General features: G+C 41.4%; 1 protein-coding gene across 2 annotated transcripts in view; it reads right to left on the reverse strand.

Moving 5' to 3' along the window:
* The window catches only part of FBLN1 (fibulin 1), a 91098-nt gene that overhangs the window by 63726 nt on the left and 1403 nt on the right, over positions 1-25969 (reverse strand). For both annotated transcript variants that reach the window (XM_020804010.3, XM_020804012.3), the window contains exon 2: positions 6303-6402. In XM_020804010.3, coding sequence (XP_020659669.2) covers positions 6303-6402 — 100 coding nt within the window. The remainder of the gene's footprint in view (positions 1-6302; positions 6403-25969) is intronic.

Raw genomic sequence — 25969 nt, forward strand, 5'->3', positions numbered from 1 at the left:
TGCAGCAATATATATTGCGCAATAGAACAAATCAGCATTCCCTGATAATTCAAAAGATGGGGGGGCACCCAAAAGAAAAAAAAATTCAACTTTTAAATTGGACTTTGGATCAGCACTAAATTTGCGGTTATATAATACAGTCCACTCTTGATCTGTACCAAATTTGGGGATGTTTGGGCAAACAGTTTTTAGTTAGGAGCTTTTTAAAATAAAACTGTTTTACACCCCCATGCAGACACTGGTGGCCTTTTATGTCTGCAAATTTTAAAAAGATAAAATACAATGAAAAGACCAAACTTGCTTATCTTGAAAGACAATGGTTAGTTCCAGGTGCTTTATTTATTTATTTATTTGGCTTCAGGGGCTCTAATACTGACTCTAATAAAAGCCCTTTCAAAGGAAAAGACACCTGAGAGTTTTTTTTAATAATAAAGTGGTTTTCTATACTACAGTTCTAAACAAACATTGTTATCAGCTTGAGAGCTAGGAACTTTTGACCCTGCCAGTCAGGACCAAATTAAATGACACTCAGGAGGAGAATTTTAAACTTGTTCCCGATGAAAGAAACTTTTAAAAGTGTTTCTATTTCTAGTTTAAAATATTTTTAAAAATATTTTTTGAAAACAGAGAGTAAAACTCACTCATTAGAGTGATGAACTAGAACTCTGGAGACCAAGGTTTGAATCCCCACTTGGCCATGGAAACTTACTGGGGCAGTGGAACTAGAAAAAAACATTCCTTAAATATCTCACTTACCTTGAAAGCCCTATTAGGGTTGCTGTAAGTCAATTCCAACTTGATGGACAAAACATGCAGACACCCTCATTTAAGATGTGAAATTACTGTTTTTTGCTTTGTGGCTGTATATGCTCTTACTTGATGGCTTTGGTACCTATTCCACCCATCTTGTCACTATATCATTGTTTGATAATTAAGGAAAAAAAATTCCAAAGATGTTATTGTCATGTAGTCACTTCTGACGTGTGGTGACTATTTGAGTTAATGACTTCCACAATGTCCTATCATTAACAGCTCGGCTCAGATCTTGCAAAACAAATCTCATATTAGGTTATTCTCTCTTCTTACTGCCCCCCTTTCCTAGCAACATTGTCTTTTTCATTAAGTTCTGCTCCAATCTTGCAAACTACCGTATTTGCCAGCATACAAGGTGACTGGCTGTATAAGACGACCCCCCCAACATTTCCACTCAAAATATAGAGTGGACGGCTCTGCTGCAGCGCCAGCTGCCTGGGGCTCTGCCCGGGCCCGCCCTGGAAGTTCATGGCCAGCGGGGAGGAGGGTGAGGAAGAGGGGAAGAGGCTGCGTGGGCAGCGGCAGGAGGAAGAGGAGGAGGAAGAAGGGAAGCGGGCGGGTGGCGGGCGAGTGCACGCACAGCTGGCTCAGCAGCGAGAGGGTGAGGAAGAGGGGAAGAGGCTGCATGGGCGGTGGCAGGAGGAGGAGGAGGAGGAAGAGGGGAAGCGGGCAGGTGGCAGGTGAGCGCACACACAGCTGGCTCAGCAGCGAGAGGGCAAGGAAGAGGGGAAGAGGCTGCGCGGGCGGCGGCAGAAGGAAGAGGAGGAGGAGGAGGGGAAGCGGGCAGGTGGTGGGCAAGTGAGCACAGAGCTGGCTCAGCGGCATGGGGTGGCGGGCAGCCCAGCGGCAGGCTCTGACCGCTCAGGCATGGCCGTCTCTGCTTCCCTCCCTCCATCCAGACCGACTGCCCGCCTGCCTTCCTCCCCGGCCAGCGCGGCCCCGCATCACTCACTCAGTGGCGGCGGCTGTCACGTTCCCGGGGATTAAAACAGCCGAAGTCTGATAAACCAGTCCAGGGTCAAGAATACCAAGAATGCAAAGCCAATGTCCATAAATCAACTCACAGAATGAAGTCCAGTGTCAAAGTCCAGAGTCCGATACACAGCGTAGTCCAGGGTCAAAGTCCAATACCGGTGTAGTCCAGCGGCAGCGTCCAGAGTTCAGAGTCAGAAACATGGTTCAAGAAGTGTGGATGCAAGCCAAGGTTTTGACTCTTTGCTTCCACAGAATTTCTGGCTTCACTGGGAGCTGCTTTATAGTAAAACAGCTCCTTGAGCTGCTGGAAAGCTTTCTATCCTGTTAATACTCAAGACTAGATGAACGTAGGTTTCTGTGGACAGCCTTTGAGCGATCCTCTGATCTTCTTGTCCTAAGTCTTTCCCAAAGCCTGGCCCGAAGCTTGTCTGCTGTGGAAGGAGAATCTGGAGGCGGTTCAGGTGTTTCTAATCTCTCAGCATTCTCTTCAGCCTCAGTTAACCCTTCTGGTTCCAGGTCTTCAGATGCACTCATGACAGCGGCGGCTCCTTCCTGGCCCAAATGAAGTGCACCCAGCGTACAAGACGACCCCCCCCATTTGGAGGCATGTTTTTGGGCCAAAAAGTCATCTTGTATGCCGGCAAATACAGTAACAGCTCTGACGAGTAAACCCATCTCATGTTAGCTTTTCCTCTTTTCCTATTGCCCCACCCTACTTTTCCCAGCAATACAGTATATTCAGGTCACTTCTGTACGTATGTCCATTGTATATGCAAGGTAGGATAGGCTCAGTTGACTAATTTTTGCTCTACTGAATGTTCAGGCTTGACTTGATTCAGCACCCACTTGTCTGCTTTTCTGACTGTCTTTCATATCTATATGGCTCTCTTCCAACATCACACGTACAGATGAGTTGATTTTGTCTCTGTCTTTCTTCACTGTCTTTGTTTCACATATTATGGATGATTTTCACTCAGTTTCCAGTGGCATTCTTTGCTAACTCCAACCTCTTCTTTTTTTTTTTTTTAAAGACAAAGGAACATCTTTTGGAAAACATGCACACAACACATCCATAGAGCTTTTGGTCCATGTAGCATTCACCCTTCTTATGTTAAGTAGACATGGCTTTTTGGGTTAGAAATGGTCCTGTGTCCTTCCAAAGATTAATGGACAAGACCTTACATGACCTGGGAGATTTTATTGTCGCCTACATGGACGACATTGGCATTTTTAGTCAAATGTGGGCTGAGCACAAGGAACATTTAAATCTAGTGCTGAAAAGAATCCAGGGAGCCGATTTGACAGTAAAAGCCAGTAAATGCCACATTAGAGATTCAGAATTGAAATACCTTGGACATTTAGTGGGTGGGGGAGTTATCAAACCCCTAGATTCTAAGGTTGAGGCTATTTCTAAATGGCCAAACCCCACTTCCAAGAAGCAAGTCAGATCTTTCTTAGGTCTGGTGGGCTATTATCGGAGGTTCATCCCACACTACAGTGCAGTCGCTGCGCCATTGTCAGACCTCACAAGGAAGAAGAAGCCAGAGAAAATCAGTTGGACCCCTGAGTGCCAGCAGTGTTTGACCTGCTGAAGGAGGCGTTAACAACTGGACCGGTTCTCATTGCACCTTATTACAGCCGAGAGTTCACCATCTTCACAGACATTGGACTGGGGGCGGTGCTTTGCCAAGCATATGGAGGAGGAACTTTATACCTGGTAACGTACATCAGTAAAAAACTGCAGCCGAGAGAGAAACATCTGGCAACAATTGAAAAAGAGTGCTTATCGATTGTATGGTCCTTACAGGAACTTAAACCGTACATCTGGGGACGGAAATTTACTTTACGTACTGACCATTTGCCATTGCTGTGGATGAGATCAATGAAAACTAACAGCAAACTGATGAGATGGGCTCTTTTGCTGCAAGACTTTGACTTTACTATAAAAAGTTTAAAGGGAGCTCACAACATTGTTGCACATGCACTTTCAAGAAGACCAGGTGAATGATGCAAGAACTTATAAGAGAAACTGTAATGGACTACTAGTTAATTATTTTATGTAAAATAAATTTATGTAAAAGTTTCCTGATTGTGATTTCTGTAAGGTTGGTAATGTTAAATGTAAAAAAAATAAGTGTCACTGATAAGGTAAAGTATATTATTGAATAGTAGTGAAATGTTTAGTGTATAAGGTATGGTAATTGTTATATCAAAAGTGGTATTGCTTATAGACTTGTGTTATATGGTAAGTAAAGTTTAATGCAAGTGTGCCTGTTTGTTTAGGAGGAAAAACATGTTTCCCCTCCCAAACAAACATATTTAAGAGGGGAGGTATGTAGCGTTCACCTTTATTATGTTAAGTAGTCATGCATATTCATGTTGCAGGCTAATGTTGCTGAGAGGCGGAGCCAAGAGTTATGTAAAAAAAGGCAGAGTCAGAGAGTAAGTCAGTCTGAGTCAAGAGAGAGAAGAGAGTGGAGAGGGAGACAGAGTGTGGTATTTAGGAGATCTGAGGTGTGATTAGTGTGAAGAGTAAATAAGAATTGTTATAACAAATAGAAGGTTGAGACTGATGATAAATAAACCTGTAGAAATCACCTATAATTAATTATCAAACATCTGTAATCAATAAATGAGTTTAATTTAAAAAACAGTGAAGTTTGGACCTTCATCTTCATCCTTCCATAAGTAATGTTGATTTGGTGATCAACTGGCGGCAGCGTGAAAAAATGAGTACATATTAGTTTGCCTTTGTTTGCTCTGTGTTTGGAGAGTCAGACAGGGGCCACGAGGGGTGAACGCCACAGTCCAATATAGCTTTTCTTCCTCATCTTGCCTAGCTCAAGGAAAAGGTTTGGAAATTGATACACAGTTTTCTGGTTAGCATTCTGCAGAGCAGGCATGACAACATTAGTATACCCAACTGATTAAAGGGTGTGTCTGTTTCTCCAGTGTAATGGTTGCATCTAAACAAGGATTTAATTCACCATTTCATTAAGTCTAAACTGGCCCTTCAAAATATTTTAACACAGAAGGACTACAGCCACATCCAAGCTATTCTTGCTTCTGTCTAATACCAGTAATCATAGTACAGATCATGTGCTCATTTTCTAGCACCAGGTAATTTTACATGAGGGACTTTTCTGCTGGAATTTGTTTGTTGTGTGTGTATATTTAAACTCCTGTTTTAAAAAGCCAAGATATTCAATTCTTCAAAATATCTCCAGCTTATAAATATAGGATACTGTGCTTCAAAAAGCCAGGAAAAGGCCCAGTATTGCTGCACAATATCATGCCCACGCTGTCTCAGGAAAAAGTTTTACATAGCAAAGGGCAGCCTCAATGTTGACAATGATATTTCAAAAGCATGCAGATATACCAATTCCTCGCCTCTCTGTCCTGGAACCCGAGTGTTCCTCAGTACAAAAAGCAGGCCTTTCTCTTGTTGTGTATCTTCAGAAGTCATAAATGATTTGTTGACCTCATCTTGATTAAGTTCCCAAACTCAGGATGAAAATCTGCCTTAGTTTTGCTAAGCCCTGTTCCAAAAAAGGGATAATCAATTATGCCTTCTTGTCAGTTTACAAGTAGAGGTCATACTCAGTGTGTTGGTTTTTTTTAAATACCCCTTTATGAAGATTAAATATATTGTTAATACTAAAAATGTGAAGATATTTGAAGAGCAGTATATTTAAAGTTCCAGTTGCTCTTCTCCAGGATCTCAGAGAGCTGGGCTTAGAATAGGGTACTGAAAAGATTCTCCTCAGCCTGCTCTTGTGATCACTATCTTCTCTTTTCCCTACAGCCCCACTTATACCAAGACATCATGTGAGTTGCAAGGAAAAGTAGGCCAGGGCAGAAAGTCCACTGCCAAGGACTAAATAAGGGCCCTGAAAAGAACTGAAATCTGTGTCTCTTGCCAAGTCATTTAAGATGGAAGTTCACTGCTGTATCGCCCTGTTTCTGAAAAACAAATCAATAATTCCAACATGATTTCCCTTTTCTCTGCTTCAGTCTTTATTTTATCATTTTTATTTATCTCGAAACAACTCATAATAAAGTACGTTTTATCTGCCAAACACTATGTGTATGAGACATATTTTTAATGCCAATATAAATGAAAAAGAAAATCAGAAGGTAGTGACAGACATGACTGCAATACACATTCTTTCCATTCTTAAAAAGAAATCAAGCCAAGAGGGCTACAATTGCATATCTGAAAACAGAGGAAAAACAAGACAACATATCTGCTCCCACTACCACCACCACCCCAGAAAAGGTTCTCTTAAAAGTCCTGTGTTTGGCTAGTGTAGAAGGCCTTGGTTTTTCTTGTCAGGAATAGTAAGTAACATGTAAACTACTTTCCAAATTTGTGCCTGAACTTTCCAAGGAAATATAGGAAACCAATAATAGGAATAAAGTTAGAATTCAGGTCATCAGAGCCAATGCCATCACAACAAGGACATTTTATCTGCTCCTATAGCAACAGGCAAGCAAATTACATTGAAGAATACCTGCATTCTTTGGAGTCAGGACTGAAAGGCAGAGAACTGCAATCTCTGTTTTGACTTGCCCATTCATATCCACGCGAGCAGCAACTCTCCACTGATGTTTCTGCAGAAAGAAAGGCAGTGTGTTTTAGCAAATGGTATTATGAGAATAATGTTAAAACTAAATTCACTTTCCTCCTTTCCTATCCTCTCCTAAGCCCTCAGAATCTCCCAAGGAATTTGATAAGAGGAAATTTTACTGTCTTAAGAGAAAGCCATGCCAAATGAGGAACATGATATTATATAATGGCCTAAATCCTGTTGCTTAGTGTAGGACACTAGAATAGGCCCATTGACTCAATGGAGATTTAGTGAGTCACCTCCTCCATAAATATCATTGGTTTAAATAGGCCTATCCTAACTGCAATTTACTATGCTAAAGTAAGTCACAGTTGGAGTAGGCCCATTTGAATCAATGGAATTTATAAAGGAACTGACTCACCAAATCCCCACTGAGCCAATAGGCTTATTCTAATGCAGTTTACTGTGCTAAGCAACACGATTTGGGCCTATGCAAACCGAAGAAACATCTAGTTTGCATACTTTCTCCCCTGTGTGTAAGTACTATATGCATACCAACATATGCATACCTGGCACTTAAATGGCACTACATGCATCTCATTAAATGAGCTCTAATCTGTAAATGTTTGTGTCACAATAAGGTAAAAACCTTATTAATACTGATGCAGAAGCAAACCTCACTGAAACTAGATGCTCCTTGTAAGTAAACATCTTAGGATCCTGCTGCATATCTGTTAATCTTTAAGATACCACAAGCTTCTGTGGGGCTTCTATAATGGAAGTGGTTTCATACACCGCATGGATGTTGAAGAACAGTAAGCGAAAGTGCAACATCATATCCCTCTCCCACCCAAAACAGGATTTCTGCATCCCTCCCATTGAAGTGATGTAAGATAACCTGTAATGGAGTACAAAAGACATTCAAGCCCCATTCTGCATGGGATGTACATATGGGAGAAGGAGAAAAGTGGCCTGAAGCACGCAGAACATAATTACACAACCTGACACAACATTAATTAACTTATATTAATCTAAAAACAATAAAAACGGTATGTAACCTCTTCAAAAGATACAGAAGTATCTTCAGTAAAAGGAAAACACATGCTTGGAAATCAAGTAACTGAAACTTACAAAGAATGGAATCAAACACAGCTGACATAAATCATACATCAAAAGTGAAGATGACACCAGTTAAACTAGATACAGTGGTGCCTCGCTTAACGGGTGCTCTGTTTAGCGACGAAATCACTTAGCGACAACTTTTTCGGAGCGTTTTTGCGCTTTGTTTAGTGATGGTCCCTATGGGCAATTTTCGCTTAGCGATGGTTGGGACCCTGCTTCACATAGCGATTAAATTTTGGGTCCCCTGTTTTGCTTAACAATGGTTTAAACAGCCTCATGTTTGCTATTTTTAAATGTTTTTCTGTTATTTATAAAGTTAAAGTTTACTGTTTAAAATGTTTGAAATCATAAAGTGCACTTAATAAACCCTTTGTTAACCAAATTTGACTTTGTTCTGACTCTTTTTTAATTTGTTGTTGTATTTTTTCCCCCACTGAGATGCACTGAATAAGTTTCAATGCATTTCAATTGGGGAACCGCGTTTCACTTAGCGATATTTCCTATGGCGATTTTTGCTTAAGGACGGCAATTCGTTACTATTTGAACGGATTATCCAGTTTTCAATGCATTTCAATGGGAAACCACGTTTTGCTTAGCGATGAAATCGCTTAGCAGCGATTTTTTCGGAACAAATTAACATCGCTAAGCAGAGGCACCACTGTAGTTGACAATCCTGCGCATAGTGACACTGGTTAAATAAATGAGATTTAAACAGCCTAACTGTTCTAACATTGCAGCCATAATTATCTGGACTTCATTTGTGGAGAATCGCCAGATCAAGAAAAATAAACATTCCTAATGAGCAATGGGATTATAATACTTCATATTTCATGCACAAAAGTTCACTACTCAGCAGGAACATTAGAACTAATAAATTTGTCACTTGAATTGTCATTTAGGTCCAGCAATTTGACACATTCCTGGACACGCAAAAACAAAAAAAAAACAAAATGGAAATCCATTCTTCCTTGAATTCAGGTAAGTCCAAGTTAATAAAAACAAGAATTACATAGTACATATTCTTTATAGTTGGCTATCTTTGTCCTATGCAATGAACTATCAGTCCAAACACATGGGTTTTCATAGTAGTCTTTGTCTCCATTCATTTTTCCAGTCATGTAGCCATCTCAGATGCAGTGGGGCCACAACATCTGCTGGCCATACACCTGACCATTCACATATTAAAGTGACAGTGATAGGTATCTGCTTTTACAGCCACACAATTAAACCAATATTACAACATACCTTAGCGCTTGTGATCCTTTTCTTTAGTCCCTTGCCATTGAATATGGCTAAAATGGTGCCGATGGAGCAAGGTGACATGAACAGGGTCTCTAGCTCCCCTACCCCACTCATTCCCCGGTATATAAAATATAGACAACCACTGCCTTCCAGTACAGAACTAACCAGACAGGTGAATCAGCGATGCTACTAGCACTGGACCATGGGATCCAGGTCCCAGGTCCTGTGCTCTGTGGGGAAGGAAGCAACTGAGCCACTGATGGGTAGTGGCAGCAGACCAGTGGCAGAAAGCCAGAAAGAGTTTAGCTGCAACCAGTTTGCTGGAGCTGAAGCCACATGTCACGTAAGTGTAGCACTGCTTTTACTTCGAAGGAGGTTACTGGATGAGACACAATATAAGGAAGACAACTGATTTGATTTTCTTTTAGAATGGCAGTTGAATAGCTGGCTAGAAGCATTGCCTTGGCTAGAGAAAGGCTCAGTTGGGAGTACGTCAACAACTATTAGACAGAAAAGCATGTACCTAGATTTCATGTGATATGGGACATGTCAGCAATCATTATCAGAACTGCCTTTCTTCTTTTTCCCAGTTATAAGATAGTGAGCATCCCACTACATCCTATGTCAATTTTTCCTACACAGTTGCGCAATACATCCAAGGTTGAAACTGATCAGATTACATCAGTTTGTAATCTAGGCTGAAATAAAAAGTCTAGACATGAGAAACAACAGACACTTTAATTTTGTTGCTATCGCTGAGAGACAATGACTTCACAGTCTTTTATCACATATTGTTGAATATATCCAATAAAACTTCCCAAACATCCTAAACATAAAGCCTAGGGGCCCTATTCAGTCACAGAGAAGGTGGCAGGCAGGCAGTGGCAGCACTGTGGAAGAGAAAGGAGAGAGGAATGGTGGAATAGCAGGCTCCAGCAGCAGGAGCGTGAAGAGCTGGTACTCCACAGCCTGTCTGCTAGGCTGCTATTCTCTGTCTAGTAGGACAAGCTGGCTCTAATACACACTGGCCAGAATCCTAATGGCAATTTACACTTGCACAAGGAAAATTTGTTTGTTTGTTTGTTTGTTTGTTTGTTTGTTTGTTTGTTTGTTTGTTTGTTTGTTTGTTTGTTTGTTTTATTTATTTATTTATTTATTTATTTATTTATTTATTTATTTATTTATTTATTTATTTATTTATTTATTTATTTATTTATTTATTTAACTTATATGCCACCCACACTACCCAAAGGTCTCTGGGCAGCTTACAGCATTTAAAATACAATGAAAAGGCAAAATAAAAGGGCAAAATAATTAAAATGCAATTAAAATATATATTCTAAAAATTGCCATCAGACCCACAGCTGATATTATTTCAGTTAAAAGACTTCTGGAACAGAAAGGTTTTGACCTGTTGCCTTTAATTAAATTTTAATTTAAATTAAGTAAGTTTTAAGTTTACTTTAAATTAAATAAGTCTTGGTGGCAAATTAGTGCTGATTAACACAACCAGGACCTTGTCTATGAGTAGCACTTTGCCATCAAGATTTTGCCACTTTGCCACACGATTACCCTTAATGCAAGAGCTAATCACCAGTAGGACACTGGACAATAAAATGAATATATAGTTCTCACCATCACCATTAAGCACTGACTCTAAATCCTAGGTTCTTAACGTGGGCGATAATGCCCCCCAGGGGGCGATTTCATTTTTCAGGGGGGCGGTAGAACGAAAAGGGGCGGCGTGGGGGCGCTGGAGCAGAAGGGGGGCGGTAGGGGGGCGCTGGAGCAAACCAACCTGTGAAGATGGCTGCAGCCTTTTTACAGTGAGCATGAATATATATTTTCCTCCAATTTTAATTTAGTTTCAGACTTTTTGTCTTGAAATTTTTAGTTCCTGCATTTGTTTTTATGCCCTTTTTATATTTCTTTTTGCGTCTTAAAATTCACTTGCAACTAAATCATTAAATGTTACTTTTTGGGGGGCATTTCATTTTCTTGGAATTTAATTTTGTTTTCAGGGGTCACTGGATTTAAGTGTCTTAAATAAATAAATAAATAAATAAATAAATAAATAAATAAATAAATAAATAAATAAATAAATAAATAAATAAATAAATAAATAAATAAATAGGAGGGGGGGTGATGATAACTTCCTCAATGGCTCAAGGGGGCGTTTCTTTCAAAAAGGTTAAGAACCACTGCTCTAAATCAATGCACTCTGAATAGGTTTAGCCCAGAACTCAGGAAAATTGGTATTTTAGATTACAGCTTCCAGGATCGACCAGTCAGAATAGAATCTGGTCACTATTAATTTAAAAAAAGTATTTTTTTTCATGTCCTGGCTTAGTTTTCTGCCCATATCCCCAAAGAGGGAACTAGGGATGCACAGAAACCATCAAGCCCATTCTATGCCCAACTAAAGGGTGAACAGATTGGGACTGCCCCATTGTATTCTTTTGACCCAAACACTGTTTGGGTCTGCAACAGTTTGGGGGGGTGGCATTTCTGGTTCTCTCTGAGGATGTGCTTCCTGCATAACCACAAGGTCAAGTAATCAACTGAATGATGCCAGCAGGACAGAAGACCTTCTGGTCAAGCCTGTAGCAGTTGCACACCCAAACACTCTGTTTAATTTTGATTTTCCCAACCATGCGGAGAAAATCTCCAGGAGCTTTCTTAGGCAGTCAATAGGAAGTGTGTTAGTAAGGCATACTGCGCTCCCCGCAATCCAGCGCAGTCCCTGCTGGAGCTGGCGGCTTTCATCTCCACTGTGCTGTTGAGGTCCCCCTATTGGTTCTGGGGGAATTCAACATTCATGCGAAGGCTGAGGTCTCCGGCCCAGCTCATGAGTTCTTGGAAATCATGCCTTCCTTGGACTTTACCTAGCAAGTCAACGGTTCTACCCATATGCTGGATCTGATCTTTGCTGCTGAGCAGAGAGTGTGTGCTCTGATGGTGGCCGACTTGATATTGGCCCCCTTGTCATATTCAGATCACCACAGCTTCTCAATGGCATTTCCCCTCCTGTGGGAAGCTTGGAGCCATTAAGATGGTCCGCCCCCACAGGTAACTGGATCCTGATGGATTCCAAGATATCATGTGGAGGATTCCGGCTGACCACCTGGGTGGTCAACATGATTGCACCTAAACGCCCTCTCCGTTGCTGAGCCCGACCAGCTCCCTGGTTTAACCAGCAGCTGTGGGCTATGAAGCGTAATCAGAGAAGGCTAGAGAGCATCTGGAGGACCCCGACGGAAACTAATTCAAAAACTGCCAGGATCGCATCTAATCTTTACGTAGCTAAGGTAAAGGTTGCTAGAAGAGCATTCTTCACTGACCGAAGAAGCAAAGCTCACAAGCAGCAGGCAGACCTTTTCCGTATAGTATGTGATCTATTTGGTGTTGGCCACAGTGATAGGCCTCCCTCTAGTATTTCCTGTGACCAATTTGCGGCATTTTTAAAATCTAAAGTGGAGGCCATCAACCAGGACCTTGATCCCTTTTTACAGACAGTAGATGGAGCTGAGATGTCCAGTGCATCCTCTTGTCCGGTGATATTAACTTGCTTTCAACCTGTGATGTCCAATGAGGTGGACAGGGTGCTTGTGCATTGTCATGCCACCACCTCCTATTTAGATCCTTGTCCTGCTTGGCTCAGGAAGCAGTCAAGCTGGTAACAACAAAATGAGCCACTGCAATAATTAATGGGTCTCTCCAGGAGGGCATGGTTCCCCTTGCCCTCAAGGAGACACTCATTAGGCCCATTGGAAAGAAACCTAATTTGGCAGCAGACAAAACTGGGAATTATAGGCCTGTTGCCAAAGTTTCTTTCATGAGTAAAGTGGTCGAGAGGGTGGTGGCTGATCAGCTCCAGGCACTCCTGGAGGAGACAGATGCCCTCGATCTGTTCCACTTGTACTTCAGGCCGCGGCATGGTACAGAAACAGCACTGGTCGCCCTGCAGGATGACCTCCTGAAGGAGGCTAACAGGGGCAATATGTCCTTGTTGGTTCTCCTCGATGTCTCAGTGGCCTTTAATACCGTTGACCACGGTATCCTCCTGGGGTGGCTCTCCGACTTGGGGATCAGTGGCCTCACTTTGGCGTGGCTCTGTTCCTTCTTGGTCCTTGGAGGACTGTCCCCATAGAGTGCAGCCTGGTGAGATGACTTCCACCCTGTGGCTCCTCAATTTTGGGGTTCTGCAGCGGTCGATAATCTCACCAATGCTATTTAATATCTATATGAGGCCGCTGGGCGAGGTCATCTGGAGTTGTGGGGCCCAGTGCCATCAGTACGCTGATGACACCCAGTTCTACCTCTCCTTTTTTCCAACTGCAGTGGATGCTGTTCCGACCCTTGAACACTGCTTGGGGACCATCCTGGGGTGGATGAGGGTAAATGGACTGAGGTTGAATCCAGACAAGACGGAAATCTTGCGCATAGGTGGCCCTGGTGTCAGTGGGTTGGGAAACTCCCTCTCCTTTGGGGGAATGACTCATCCCACGAAGAATGAGGTACTCAGCTTGGGCATCTACCTGAACACAGATCTCACCATGGAAACCCAGGTGACACATGTGGTACTGGCAGCCCATTTCCATCTTCAGCAGATTGCCCAGCTGTGTCCCTATCTAGATGCGGGGGCACTCACAATGCTGATTCATACACTCATAATCTCAAGAATAGACTACTGCAGTTCTCTCTACATGGGGCTACCCTTGAGGCTGATGCGGAGACTTCAACTGGTCCAAAATTTGGTGGCCAGATTAATAACTGGGATGAAGAAATTCCAGCACATCTCCCCCACTCTGGCCACCCTTCATTGGCTACCGGTTCATTTCTGCATCGACTTCAAGGTTATGATGATGACATTCAAAGCCCTAAATGGTTTAGGACCTCAGTACCTATCAGAACGCCCGCTCCCAGCCAGATCTGTCTGTAATGCCCGTTCTTCACAGGCAGGGTGGTTGAAGGCCCTGACCCTGAAGGAGACCTGGAGGGAAAGAACAAGAAACCGGGCCTTCTTGACAGTTGCCCCCCACCTGTGGAACAACCTGCCTATTGAGATCTGCCCGGCACCCTTGTGGGATGGGTTCAAACAAACATTGAAGACTTGGCTCTTCTGCCAGGCTTTCCCTGATCATTAGGTTTTTGAGATCTCAGCCTCCCTTTTACCATGTTTTTTGCCATCCTTTTCATCAACCTTTTAGCACCTTCACTGCCATCTGTTTCAACTTATCTTGCTGGTTATTATATTTGTTTGAATGTATGTATTATTTTATTTTTTAAGCGTACAGTGGTGCCTCGCTTAACGTTTGCTTCGTTTAACGTTTTTTTCGCTTAACGTTTATTTTTTCAGAGGCAGATTGTGCTTCGTATAACGTTTTTCCCTATGGGCGATTTTCGCATAGCGTTTTTGGGACCATGCTTCGCTTAACGTTTTTGGTTTTAGGTCCCCTGCTTCGCTTAACGTTTTTTTTGTTTTCAATTTAAAAAGTGTCTTAGAAGGGTCCAAAACGGTTCTAAATGCTTGGATTCGTTAGAGGACCCCTTAAGTCATGTGCAAACCTGATTTGGCTTTGATCTGACGTTTCGTTAATTTTTTGTGAATTTTTGTTTTTTGGCCCATAGGAACCAATGGACCTATCAAAATCTGACAGCTCCATGCTTTCCTATGGGGGAGAAAACAATTTACAAAAAATTAACGAAAGTTCAGATCAAAGCCAAATCAGGTTTGCACACAACTTAGGGGGTCCTCTAACGAACCCAAGAATTTAGAACAGTTGCTGAGTCTTCATTAATTTTTTGTGAATTTTTTCTTCCCCCATAGGAATTAATGGAGCTGTCAGATTTTGACAGCTGTCAAAAGTTGGGGGAAAAAATTCACCATTAATTAACGAAAAGTCAGATCAAAGCCAAATTAACTTTTGCATCCGTTTTAGAGGGTGCAGAAGCTAATCCAAGCATTTAAAACCATTTTTGACCCTTTTATGACACACTTAATTTTGCAAAAATTGACTTCGCAAAGCCATTGAAACCTATTGAGTCAGCTACAATACATTCCAATGGAGGATACATTGTATCGTTTAACGATGTTTCCTATGGGTTTTTTCGCTTAAGGACGGCAATCCGTGCCTATTGGAACGGATTAACCGGTTTCCAATGCATCTCTATGGGAAATGGTGTTTCGCATAAAGTTTTTTTCGCATAAGGTGTGTTTTTTTTGGAACCAATTAAAAACGTTATGCGAGGCACCACTGTATCTTGATAGTATGCTGTTTATTTTGTTGTTAGCAGCCCAAAGTGGCCTGGTTGCCAGATGGTGCAGGGTATGAATCTAATGGATAAATAAATAAAATAAGGGACTTTATAAGGGCAATTAACTTGCTTTCTTTGCTTCCTTCTTAAAAAGCCAATGGAGAGAGCCTGCTCTTCTCTACACTTTTTATCCCTTCTCTCTGCCCCTATTCTTCCTGTCTCCTAGATCTAAAATTAGCAGTAGGATGGCCACAAGACTCTGGTGATTTAATCATCTGCTTTGCAGGCAGAAAGACCTGGACAATTCATTTCTAAAGAAATGGGCACACTTTCTGTCATTTTCCTTCCCCCTGTATTACTAGTCCATGTTTACTATTACTAGCAATTATAACATACAATACTAGCAATACAACTAAATAATACTCTTCACAGTGTCTTTCACCTAATAAAGGAAACAGGTTCTGTTTTCAAAAATAGAGGCAATCACCAATTGCCTCTGAACTTCCCACTTTTGAGATAAATTTACTTTATTTTTAAAATGTCAGCTAGCAATGCAATCACACATATGTCCACTCAGATGTATGTCTCATTAAGGTCAATGGGGCTTTCTTCTGGGTAACTGGACATAGGATACAGACTGGAAGACAAAGGGTCCTGTCATGGCCTTCCTGATCTACTGAAAGACATTGGGCTCTATGGGCATTCCAGAACCAGGGCTGTACATACTTGCAGTACAGAGATCAGTGCACTGGTCTGCATTATAAACCTTTAATGGACTCTGGACATGTCACTCAAACTGCCAATGGCTTCACTCAGTGCATTTAGCCATTCACTCCATGGCTAAACACCACTGTAAGGCAGCAGCAGGTTAGTTTCCCACAAAACAGTTGTTCAGGAAAGAGACTCCATGTTTTGCCTCCTACCTCCGCCTCTGCTTGGATGACAGACCTGCTTCAAAAGAGAACAATGTAGGGTTTTCCAGTTAATGGGGTAAGTGGACATAATGGTATGTCCAGAATTCGGGTAAAACCTGGACAACCAGGAAATATGCCAACTCCACTAATGAAACCATATTTTATAGAGCTTGGCAGAATGAGAATTACAAGCCTTCACAGGGAAATAAATCAAGCTGCAGCCTGAGATCAACAATGAATGGCAATTTACAATGTAATATAAAAAAATATTCCATGTACTGTACCTTCAGTGCCTCAAAGTGGCAGCCATATAGTGCTTTTGGCAATGCTTACAGCCATTTATTCAGATGTTTAAAATGCAGATATTAATAAACAATTACGTATTTCACAGGCCAACAGATATAGTTTTACCATCACAGCAATCATTAGTTTTATTTTAGCAACTAAAAAAACAAGAGCAAATTTTTTTTATTAGCTCATTTTTCAGTTGATAAAAGAAAAGCTTGTCAAAACACTGCCAATACCATTGTCTTCTTGTTCTAACCATGTTACCTCTCTCCCTCATACCTCTGCACCAGCTCCCTTCTGCTCTTCTTACTTCTCGCTCTTGCCCAATGCCAGCTCTCTGTCCTCATGTTCTAAATGAGCTGCCCATGGTTTTTGCTGTCCCAGCTCCATCCCGCTCATCAGTTCAACAGAGTACATGGGCTGAAATCCATCAAGTTGCCAAGGGTGGTCCAGGTGCAACAGCAAAGGCCACAGGCAGCTGTGTTAACGTACGAGGACAGCTGTACTAGACCAATCCTTTTTCAGAACAGTCCTACAATTCTCCTTTGCTACCTTGTATGCTTGCAGTTCCTGCTGAAAGACCTATAAGGTGCCACATCTTTCCGTCTTAGGAACAAAGGAAGACTGCCTTATGTATAGAGTCCAATTGTTGGCCCTTCTAGCTTAGTACAGTATTGTCAACTCTAGCCTGCAGCTACTCCCCATAAATACTCAAATAAAATCTACTACTCTAATAGATGCTTGGACAAACGGTTTCAAGTGTTATTTCCCTCTTTCTACCCAGAGATCCTGGGGAATGAACGCAAGACTGTGCTCTATCACTGAGCCATAGATCCTCCCATGTACGGGCCCTCATTTTGTTGGTGCTCTCCACTCCAGCACTTAACCAGGCCCAAGCCTGCTTACGTAGCTTCCAGAACCAAAGCGTATTGGTGTGTTTAGGGTGGCGTGGTATCCAGGCTCAGACCCTGTGCTTTCAGATGAAACTTTTTGCTCAGTAGATCACATGTCCCACTAAGCATAAGCCCCCAGAACTATGTCTGTGCAGATGTATAGTCTTATTACCCTTAAACTGGCTGTTCTTCACTCTGTAAACACAACAAGGCAAGCCTATAGTTTTTAAAACAAATCTGCAGTTTCTATAGGATCCTCCTAGAGACCCAGGTCTTCCTTTTTCTTACTTACCCTACTCTCCTTCTAAAGCCCCATTTACATTAATGGCGCTTAAGAAAAGCAACCAAAAACCTGATCGTTATAATCTTGACACTTAACACTGTTTTTTTTTTAAAAACATACTTTTCGTAAAACAAAGACTGGGAGCCTTGAGGAAAATGTTCTCATTCCTAATCTTTTTCAATAAAAATATCCCGTCAAAACAATAAAGGAAACAGCCCAAAGATTTCTGAAGGTTTTCCAGATTGTTTGGTCTATTTTCTTCTTTTTTTTAAGCCACACTTTGCTCAGCTGGGAAAAACAACACACCACAGACTCCTTAAATGGTCAGTTCTTTACAAGCTCCAATCCAAATGCAAGAGACTCAAATAAAATTTACTACTGTAATAGAGATGCTAGGACAATCATAGCCACACACACACAATTGCACAAGCTTGTTGGAATCTTTTTCCTGTTACAAACTATAAGCTCACTCATTAATCTCAATGCACACATTTCCAGATGGTTAGTTAGTTATACTACTAAGCTGGCTGTTCTATGAACCCAGATGTGCTAAGAAGTCAGCCAGAAAAAATGAGTTATGCACATAGCAGTCCAAGTTTCTGATACCTGAAGCACACATTTTTCTGAATTAAATCCAAAAGCACACCTCACACTCAGTCCCAGACAGGTTTTCTTTGAGTAGATGTGCAGAGGTGGCCAGCATCTGGACCTCTAAATGCTGTTCAACTGCAGCTTCCATGAGCCACAGCTTGCGTAAATAGTAAAGGATAATGGGAGCTGTAATCAAACAACATTTAGAGAGGCACTTATTGCTCACACCGATGTAAGAGTAAAAAGAACCATGGGCATCACCATTTTGCATATTCCCCTTGACTGAAAAGAAGGTCAACTGGAATAGATCTATTTCTCTTGGAAGATTAGTAATTCTGTAGTGTCTGTGGAGAGTGAATGACGCGACAACTCAATCACTCCAAAGGCAGAGATGTGGCACAATCATCCACTCTACAGAGGCCTGAGTGAAAAAAGGTAAAGGATTTTCAGTTCCAACTCACAGTTAAAAGGGGTTTGTGAGACTATGGGTTTCTCCGCACCGTGGGTGTCAGCTGTCTTGGGGATGCTCTGGATTCTTCTGGAATTTTTGGCATGGATTTGAATAGGTGAAGCCCTTTTATTTGTTTGGAAAGTACTGTACTCCAAACAAGTGGGAGCACCTTTTGAAAATGCTCAAAATCGTCAGTGGGTCCAAAATGCTGTCGTCAGGCTGTTGACTAGAGCCTGTTCTAGTGAGAAAACATCAGCTGCAACAGCTTCATTGGCTGTTTTCCTGTATGGACCTACTCAGGTCTTAACATACTCAGGAGAGGCCTTTCTCCATGTGCCATTGACTTCATGGGCATGTTTGGTGAAGACAGAAAGCAGTGCCTTCTTGATGGCTGCTCCAAGTCTATGAAACTCCTTCGCCAGGGAAGCTAGATTAGCCCCTTCCTTGCTGTTCATTTGCTGCGAGTAGGAGAAAGCATTTTTCATTAAGCAGATCTTCGGTTACTAATACAGGCCTTTTCATGGTTGGGGTTTTGACTACAGTTGTTGCATTGTTTCAAAATGGATTTAATTGGTTTTAAACTTCTTAAATTGTGCATTTATTTTAGTCTATTTTATACTGTTTCAATATTGTATTTTATTGTGTTTTAGATATATACATATACATACATATACATATTTATATTTATATATTTATTTATATTTATATATTTATTTTATATACTTTTCCCTTGTGGGATGCAAGGTAAGTTAACATAGACATTAAATATAAATATATCTATATCTATATATAAATATAAATTTATATTTAATGTCTATGGTAACTTACCTTGCATCCCACAAGGGAAAAGTATATAAAATAAATATATACATATAACACTGTCCTTTTTCCTTAATGGATATTAGCCTCTGAGAAAACACACACACAGAGCACACAAACACACACATCTGGAAACAGCGGACACAGCAAAACAGAGATGATACAAACAGCTTCATCCGCGAGGGGGTACTTTGAAGTTACAGCATGCTTAATGACATACTTGTTTTCCTGCACTGAGTCTGGAAATTATTACTGATAATAATTCTCTGCTGTCAAATCAAATTTGACTTCTTCCAGAGTTTTCTAGGTACAAAGTATTTAGAAGTGGTTCATCAGTACTTCCTTCTGATGTCACTCTGGGACTGGCCATGTTACCCAAGGCCACACAGGTGGCAGGGCACATAATCCCATCATTCCCATCATACTGTTGGCAGAAATTACTAGATGACATCATCTCCAATTCATGATTGCGCACCACAAGTTACCTTTTTGTACTCAGATTCTAGATGGTAAAATATGTTTTAGAAATTGGCAAGATGCTCACCCTGGAGAGTTACACAGACATTTGATTAAAACATATAAAGCATGTGGACAACAGCAAGTTTCAGCATAGGTTTCAACATCTCATTCATAACCTTTCATAATCATCTTGAGAAATCACTTGAGGTATTTCTAAAGTAGGATTAATTGATTTACCTGTTGTGGTTGCTACCCGAAAAAGAAAATGAGAATTACAAGGGCTTTTTTAAAAACCACAAAGATGCCTTGCAAATGCTGTGCAATTATTAGTTAGCAGAGAGGTGATGTGATTTGAAAGCCTTCCACCATATTTCCAAAGGTGGCCTTACTTAAACTGCCTTCTTCCATCCCCCCATAACTGGTCTATGGGGGAAATAATGCTAGCTCACCTCAAAATGTTGTTGTAAAGAATACTGAGAGTACCCGTATTTTTCCATGTATAAGATGCCCCTCACTTCGATCACTGCTTTTTCCCTTCGTGCTAAGCCCCACAGGGCTTAGCAAAAGGAGGAGGAAAGGGATCAAAGCAATCCCGCAACTGCACGATCATTTTGAACCCTTTCCTCCTTATACAGCCACAGGATTGCTTTGATTCTTTTCTCCCTCCTTTTGTTAAGCCCCATGGGACTTAGCAAGCAGAGGGGAAAACAGGGATCAAAGCTATCCTGCAGCGCTTTCACCCCTGCTTTCCTTTTGCTAAGGATTAGCAAGTGGAGGGGAAAGCAGGGATCAAAGCCCTGCAGGAACAATTTGATCCCTGCTTTCCCTCCACTTGTTTTTGTACTCTCCTCAGCTTACTTCCATGTATAAGACAACCGTCAATTTTTAGTCTAAAAATTTTAGACAAAAGTATAGTCTTATACATGGAAAAATATGGTATATATAAAGTTATTTGGACATTTCAAATACCCTAGAACACAATTAGTGAATAGTGGCCCAAAATCCTCTTGCACCAGTGAAAGGGAAATGACAAAATCTTCTGTGCCAGACTGCCTTTTATTAAAGAGTCTCCACTGCTTAACTTTAATTACATTGTGCGAGTGATCAGAACCAAAGCAGGGACTTTTTAATTAGTAGCAATCTAATCCACACAAGAGTCTCATTCTTGCTACAGGCATGTGACGACCCACAATCAGCACCTCATCACACTATTCTGTCAGCTTCCACAGTTGAAGTGCCATCCACATAAATATCGAACAGAATACTGGCTTATACGTTTAAAGTTCTTCCTTAAATAAGATGAGCACATGAAGATTTCTAATTCAACTCCCCAGCCGCACACTACACCTTGTCACAAGATGGACATCACAAGATGGAGGTGAACCCCTAGATATAATTTTGATTCCTTGTATAAATGATATGGCTTGAACTGGCATTAGTTTTCTTGCAGAGAGAGGAATGGACTTCAAAGGATCAGAGGGACTCCAGGCTTGTGACTCTGATGTAATATGTTGATTCAAAAGAGACAATGGAGGAAGTTAGTCTGGCTTGATAGCCTGGGAGAGCTATTGACACCTTAATGATTCAGAGGTTGTGTGTCCCAGATCTGGGCTTTCTGAATTCATACCTGAAAAGACTTTGATGCATGGAAAACAAAGATGCCAGAGAAAGTTAAAAGATAGCTCTCTGAAGAGAGAGGTTATAAGAAAGGGAAGCAGGAGGGAGGACGTCTCCAATGAAATAACTCTGCCTCCTAAGGAAGAATCAGAAGGTCAATGGAAGAGTTAGGCCGTCCTGAGGAGTCCCTCATGACTCTTTATTGTTTTTGTGTGCCACTGTTTTGCTCAGTGTTCAGTGACCAAAGCTTGATTGTGTACCTTTTCTTGCTATTTTGCAACCAAACTACAGTACTGTACCCCTGGCTCTGCTTTATGAAAGGAAATAAAGATAAGAAAAGTAAAAAGAAAAAAAGAAAAAGAAAGTTACCTTCTTACATATATTTCATTTCATAAAGCTTTTAGTTTGACCTTTTGGTCCGGAGGCTGTTTTTCGGAGATCTTCAGGTTAATTAAATCCTGCAACCCTTGCCAAATATCAACCATTGACTACCTGGATTCCTCTAGGCTAGGAAAGAGTGCTCTCTGCTCTGATACATTGGGGAATGGCGGCAGCTTCTCCTGGAAAGAGATAAACCGCTGCTCTGGAGGAGCCTTAGTGGATTAAGTCCCCAGACTAGGGTGCCTTTCAAAAGTTTCCCTGCCTTGAAGGCCATCTCTAGTGGTTCTACTAGGAAAGGGCCCAGAGGGGACATCCCTCCATAAACTTAAAGCAGATGGACTAGAGTGTGTGATAATGAATTCTCTATTATTTTCTTTTTCTTCGCCACCTGGATCCGCAGTGTCAATTTGTAAAGGCTATCCTCCATTATGGATGCCATCTACAATTCTACAGTTTCTACAAAATACATTTCTTCATTCTGTGCATACCCAACCCCCTCAGTCAAGAATTAATATTTTAATACTACAAGTCTCCACTTGCTGGTTTGTGGGGAATCCAACTACTTCAACATCCCAATCCATTCAAAAATAATAACTGCAATCCTGTCCAAATGAAGCATTTTGAAATTCCATTTGAATCAAAAGTAGAAAAGTTGAGCATCTTTTTCATTCTTTCCGACTTATTTCACCTTTCCTTTTTTTAAAAAATGACTTTAGATAGATCATATCCAAAGATTTTTATTTCTACTATTATTTCCCATGTTTTCGAAGACTAGGAAAAAGTCCACCAAACATAAAAGATGGTGGAGGGGGATCCCCAAAAATCATTTTCACAAGCAAAACAAAGGGGATAGCCAATCAGGAAGCAAAGAAGGGTAATTGGTTAGGGTTGCCCCATACATAGTGGCCTGCCTAAATCATGTCAGTGTTCATGTGAATGGAGTGCTTGCTCCATGGCAATACTATTTTCAGTGTTTATGTTGTTTCACAAGAACGAATAACTGCTGCCTAGAAGACAGTTATGAGCTGCATTCAGTACCCCACTGGAGTGAGGAGAATGGCATTCTGAAGAAGAGGATCGCTACTGCTATTGACGGTTCCAGTTTAGAGGATGTTACACTCTGGAGCAGTGGTTCCCAACCTTGGGTAACCCAGGTGTTCTTGGACTGCAATTCCCAGAAACCCTGGGCAGCACAGCAAGTGGTGAAGGCTTAGGGGAAATGCAGTCCAAGAACATTTGGATTATCCAAGGTTGGGAACCACTGCTCTAGATTGTTGCTCTCCACATATGGAAAGGGTGGAGTTAGGATGCTCTCCTCTGCTCATTTTGTAACCCTTTTTCTGATCAGTAAATACAGTTTTGTATATCACCATGTTAAGGGGTTGCTGACATGGGCGCTCCTAGAGGGCTGTCTGTTTCCAGCCCAACCACCAAGGAGCCCAGTGCAGTTGAGACCCCACTTGGCACAGGGACTGAGGAAAGCAGGGTCCACCAAACCCAATTAGAAGACAGGTTGCCAGGATAGGGCACAGGAGACCCACAAACCTTTACGGGAGGTGGGGGAAGAGGGACCCCTAGAGAAGAAAGAAGAGACACCGGGTTAATGTGGGGAATATAAAAGGAGCTTTGGAGGAGATGGAAAGAGAGGACAAAAGAAGGAAAGTCCAAGGAAGGATACCTCACACCAGGAAAAGGAAGAGTCCTGGGGAGATGTCCAGTAGGAGCTAGAGGAGGTGTGCATTGTTCGTTGCCGCACTGTGAGTGCGCAGGCCCTAATTTCTCCAGGCCAAAGTCAGCACTTTGTGGCACTTGCCCATAAGCAGAGATAGAGATTCCCACAGCCCAGTGCAGTCAATTTAGAACAAGATTGGAATGAGGCTAGTGAAGAAAACTAGCCCAAACCTCCAGTTAAAGACTTTGTAGGAACTCATGTCCAATAAACCCTTCTTTGTTCAAACCACATTGTGTCAAGTCCACGGATCAGGAAATGGAGGAGGGGCCACCTGTTAATCCAGGCTGGGCCAGCAGATCTCATGCACCACACGTGTTAATCTTATCTCATTGATATTCTGCTTATTCATCATGATGGAACGCAAGACGGCATATGTGGATTGATTAAGCAGCCTTCAACCAGTTGCCTAGTGGCCCACAACCCAAAAAATAAAAATAAGAGATGAAAATTCAACTGAAATCAGTGATATTTTCTTCCACATATGTATTCAGATCCTGAAGCTGCTTTCCCCTTTTTCAAAAAGATTTGTAGAATATTCTACACACAAAAAAGTAATGTACTGAAAGTTAAGGTGGTGAATATATATGCATGTGCAATTTATAGGCACATGTGAGAGGACGTTAGATGGTTGTGATTCCTATGATATCACACCCCATTGTCTGGATGCTCTGGGGTCACTCTAATATCTAAGTGGTGGAAATGTATTTTGACATTTATTTATTTATTATTTAATTTTAGTAATTGCTTAAAATATAACAGCTGAAATTGAAATAAAACAAATCTGTGTTTTCTGACATAAAATACTATCTCTCTTACAAAAAAATCAGGTTCCATAATAGAGCTTGTGAGATCTAGCAGAAATAATCCTCCACTCCATTAAGTTCCATGTTAGGGTGTAATGTTACATACCACTATAGGCATGCTCATGTCACCTAATCCCACAAGCAGATGTTAGAACTCAAAAGTATATAATAAGATATACTTATTATCTCTCTCTTACAGTCTTGGAAACTCTTTTTTTCCTATTCCTCATTTCCTTCCAGCTGAGACTGTGGGCAAACTTTTTTGTCTCGTTTCTTAACATGTGGTAAGCCTGAAAGAGGGCACATAAAAGGACTGCCGGAGATGGACCTGGTTCATTGGTTATTCCTTTTACAATTAAGAGCTCAGTTCACATTCTAACAATATGGTTGTTGCCTAAATGCCACCTGAGGAATGCGATTCCCCGGTGGGTGTGTTTAGCAGAAAAAAATCAATCTCAATGGCACTTAGGACTCCCATCTCTGTGCCATGATGGCCAATCCTTACATTTGGTCAGGATACCAGTGTTGATGTCTAGTAATCACACAGTTCTTCTTGAGTGGATTACTTTATGTAATACCATGACTAGACCTAAGAGCAGATGCTCTAGAACAAGGCAGAAAATGCTAAGGTGGTAAAAATGGACTGCAAATATTCTGAACCATACACAAGGCACTAACAGCCTATGGTCCAGATGACAGAATGAATGAGTGACAATCAAACAATTTTTCAGCTTTGAAACTAGGCCCACAGGACATCAGCCACAAGTTCTATATTTCTAATTTGGGGACAAGGTATATTTTTCTGCTCCACTGCCAACTATGGAATGAATGAATGGGGTGGAGAAACAGTGTCTGAATGGCTGTCTCCCTGGCTGGCTACTTGGGTGTGGTGTGAATATCCACTTTAGGCCTTGGCTCTGCCTCCTACCTCTAGCTCCATCCACGCTGGCAACTGTGCTTTTTGCCCCACCAAAGACAACAGGCAACAACCATCGCTCGCCCAAAGTGGTGGGTTCCATGCTAGCTGTGAGCCAAGTGGATTTACCTCATTATTCTGCATACATGTATCAAACCCATATCACAACAACCATTGAGCCTAGATGTGACCATTGAAAACGTGGGTTCAGGTGAGCAAACAGCTTGCAAATGGCAATAGATCAGACTCCCAGGGCAGGTCTCAAGTGATTCTTAAGCCAACTGGGGCCCTCCAGATATTCAACAGGGAGACCTATTCCCTTCATGAATGTTCTTAGCTTTAATATTTCCTTTTAATTATGTAAATTGCCTTTTTACTCACTGGTGCTTAGTTTTGAATATTGTCTTTATGTTATGCTAAAAATGTTAGCCACTGCTGTATAGTCATTGTTTTCTACTATAAATATTGCATTTCACTGTTGTAAGCTGCCTTGGGTCATTTTCAAGGAGTGAGGTGGGGTAAAGCATATTTTAAGTAAGTAAGTAAGTAAGTAAACAAAGAAACAAACAAACAAACAAATTCAGCCCCAATCAGCTGAGTCAATGAATGGTAAAGGGATGAAGGGAATTCGACATGGTGCCTGCCTGTTGTGAACAATCAAACATGCCCCCTTATCTTACAGATCACCTCTTCACTCCGAAGTAACTAACACCACGGAATGGCATTAAAAAGGTACATTTCTCATCTGACTTTTATTGCTGCTTTGGCTGCTACTTTTAAATACAATCTAAAAGTTTCTGAAGCCTTACAGCTGTATACTATACTACTACTACTACTAATA

This window comes from Pogona vitticeps, chromosome 5 (assembly GCF_051106095.1).
Source record: "Pogona vitticeps strain Pit_001003342236 chromosome 5, PviZW2.1, whole genome shotgun sequence".
Taxonomy (NCBI): domain Eukaryota; kingdom Metazoa; phylum Chordata; class Lepidosauria; order Squamata; family Agamidae; genus Pogona; species Pogona vitticeps.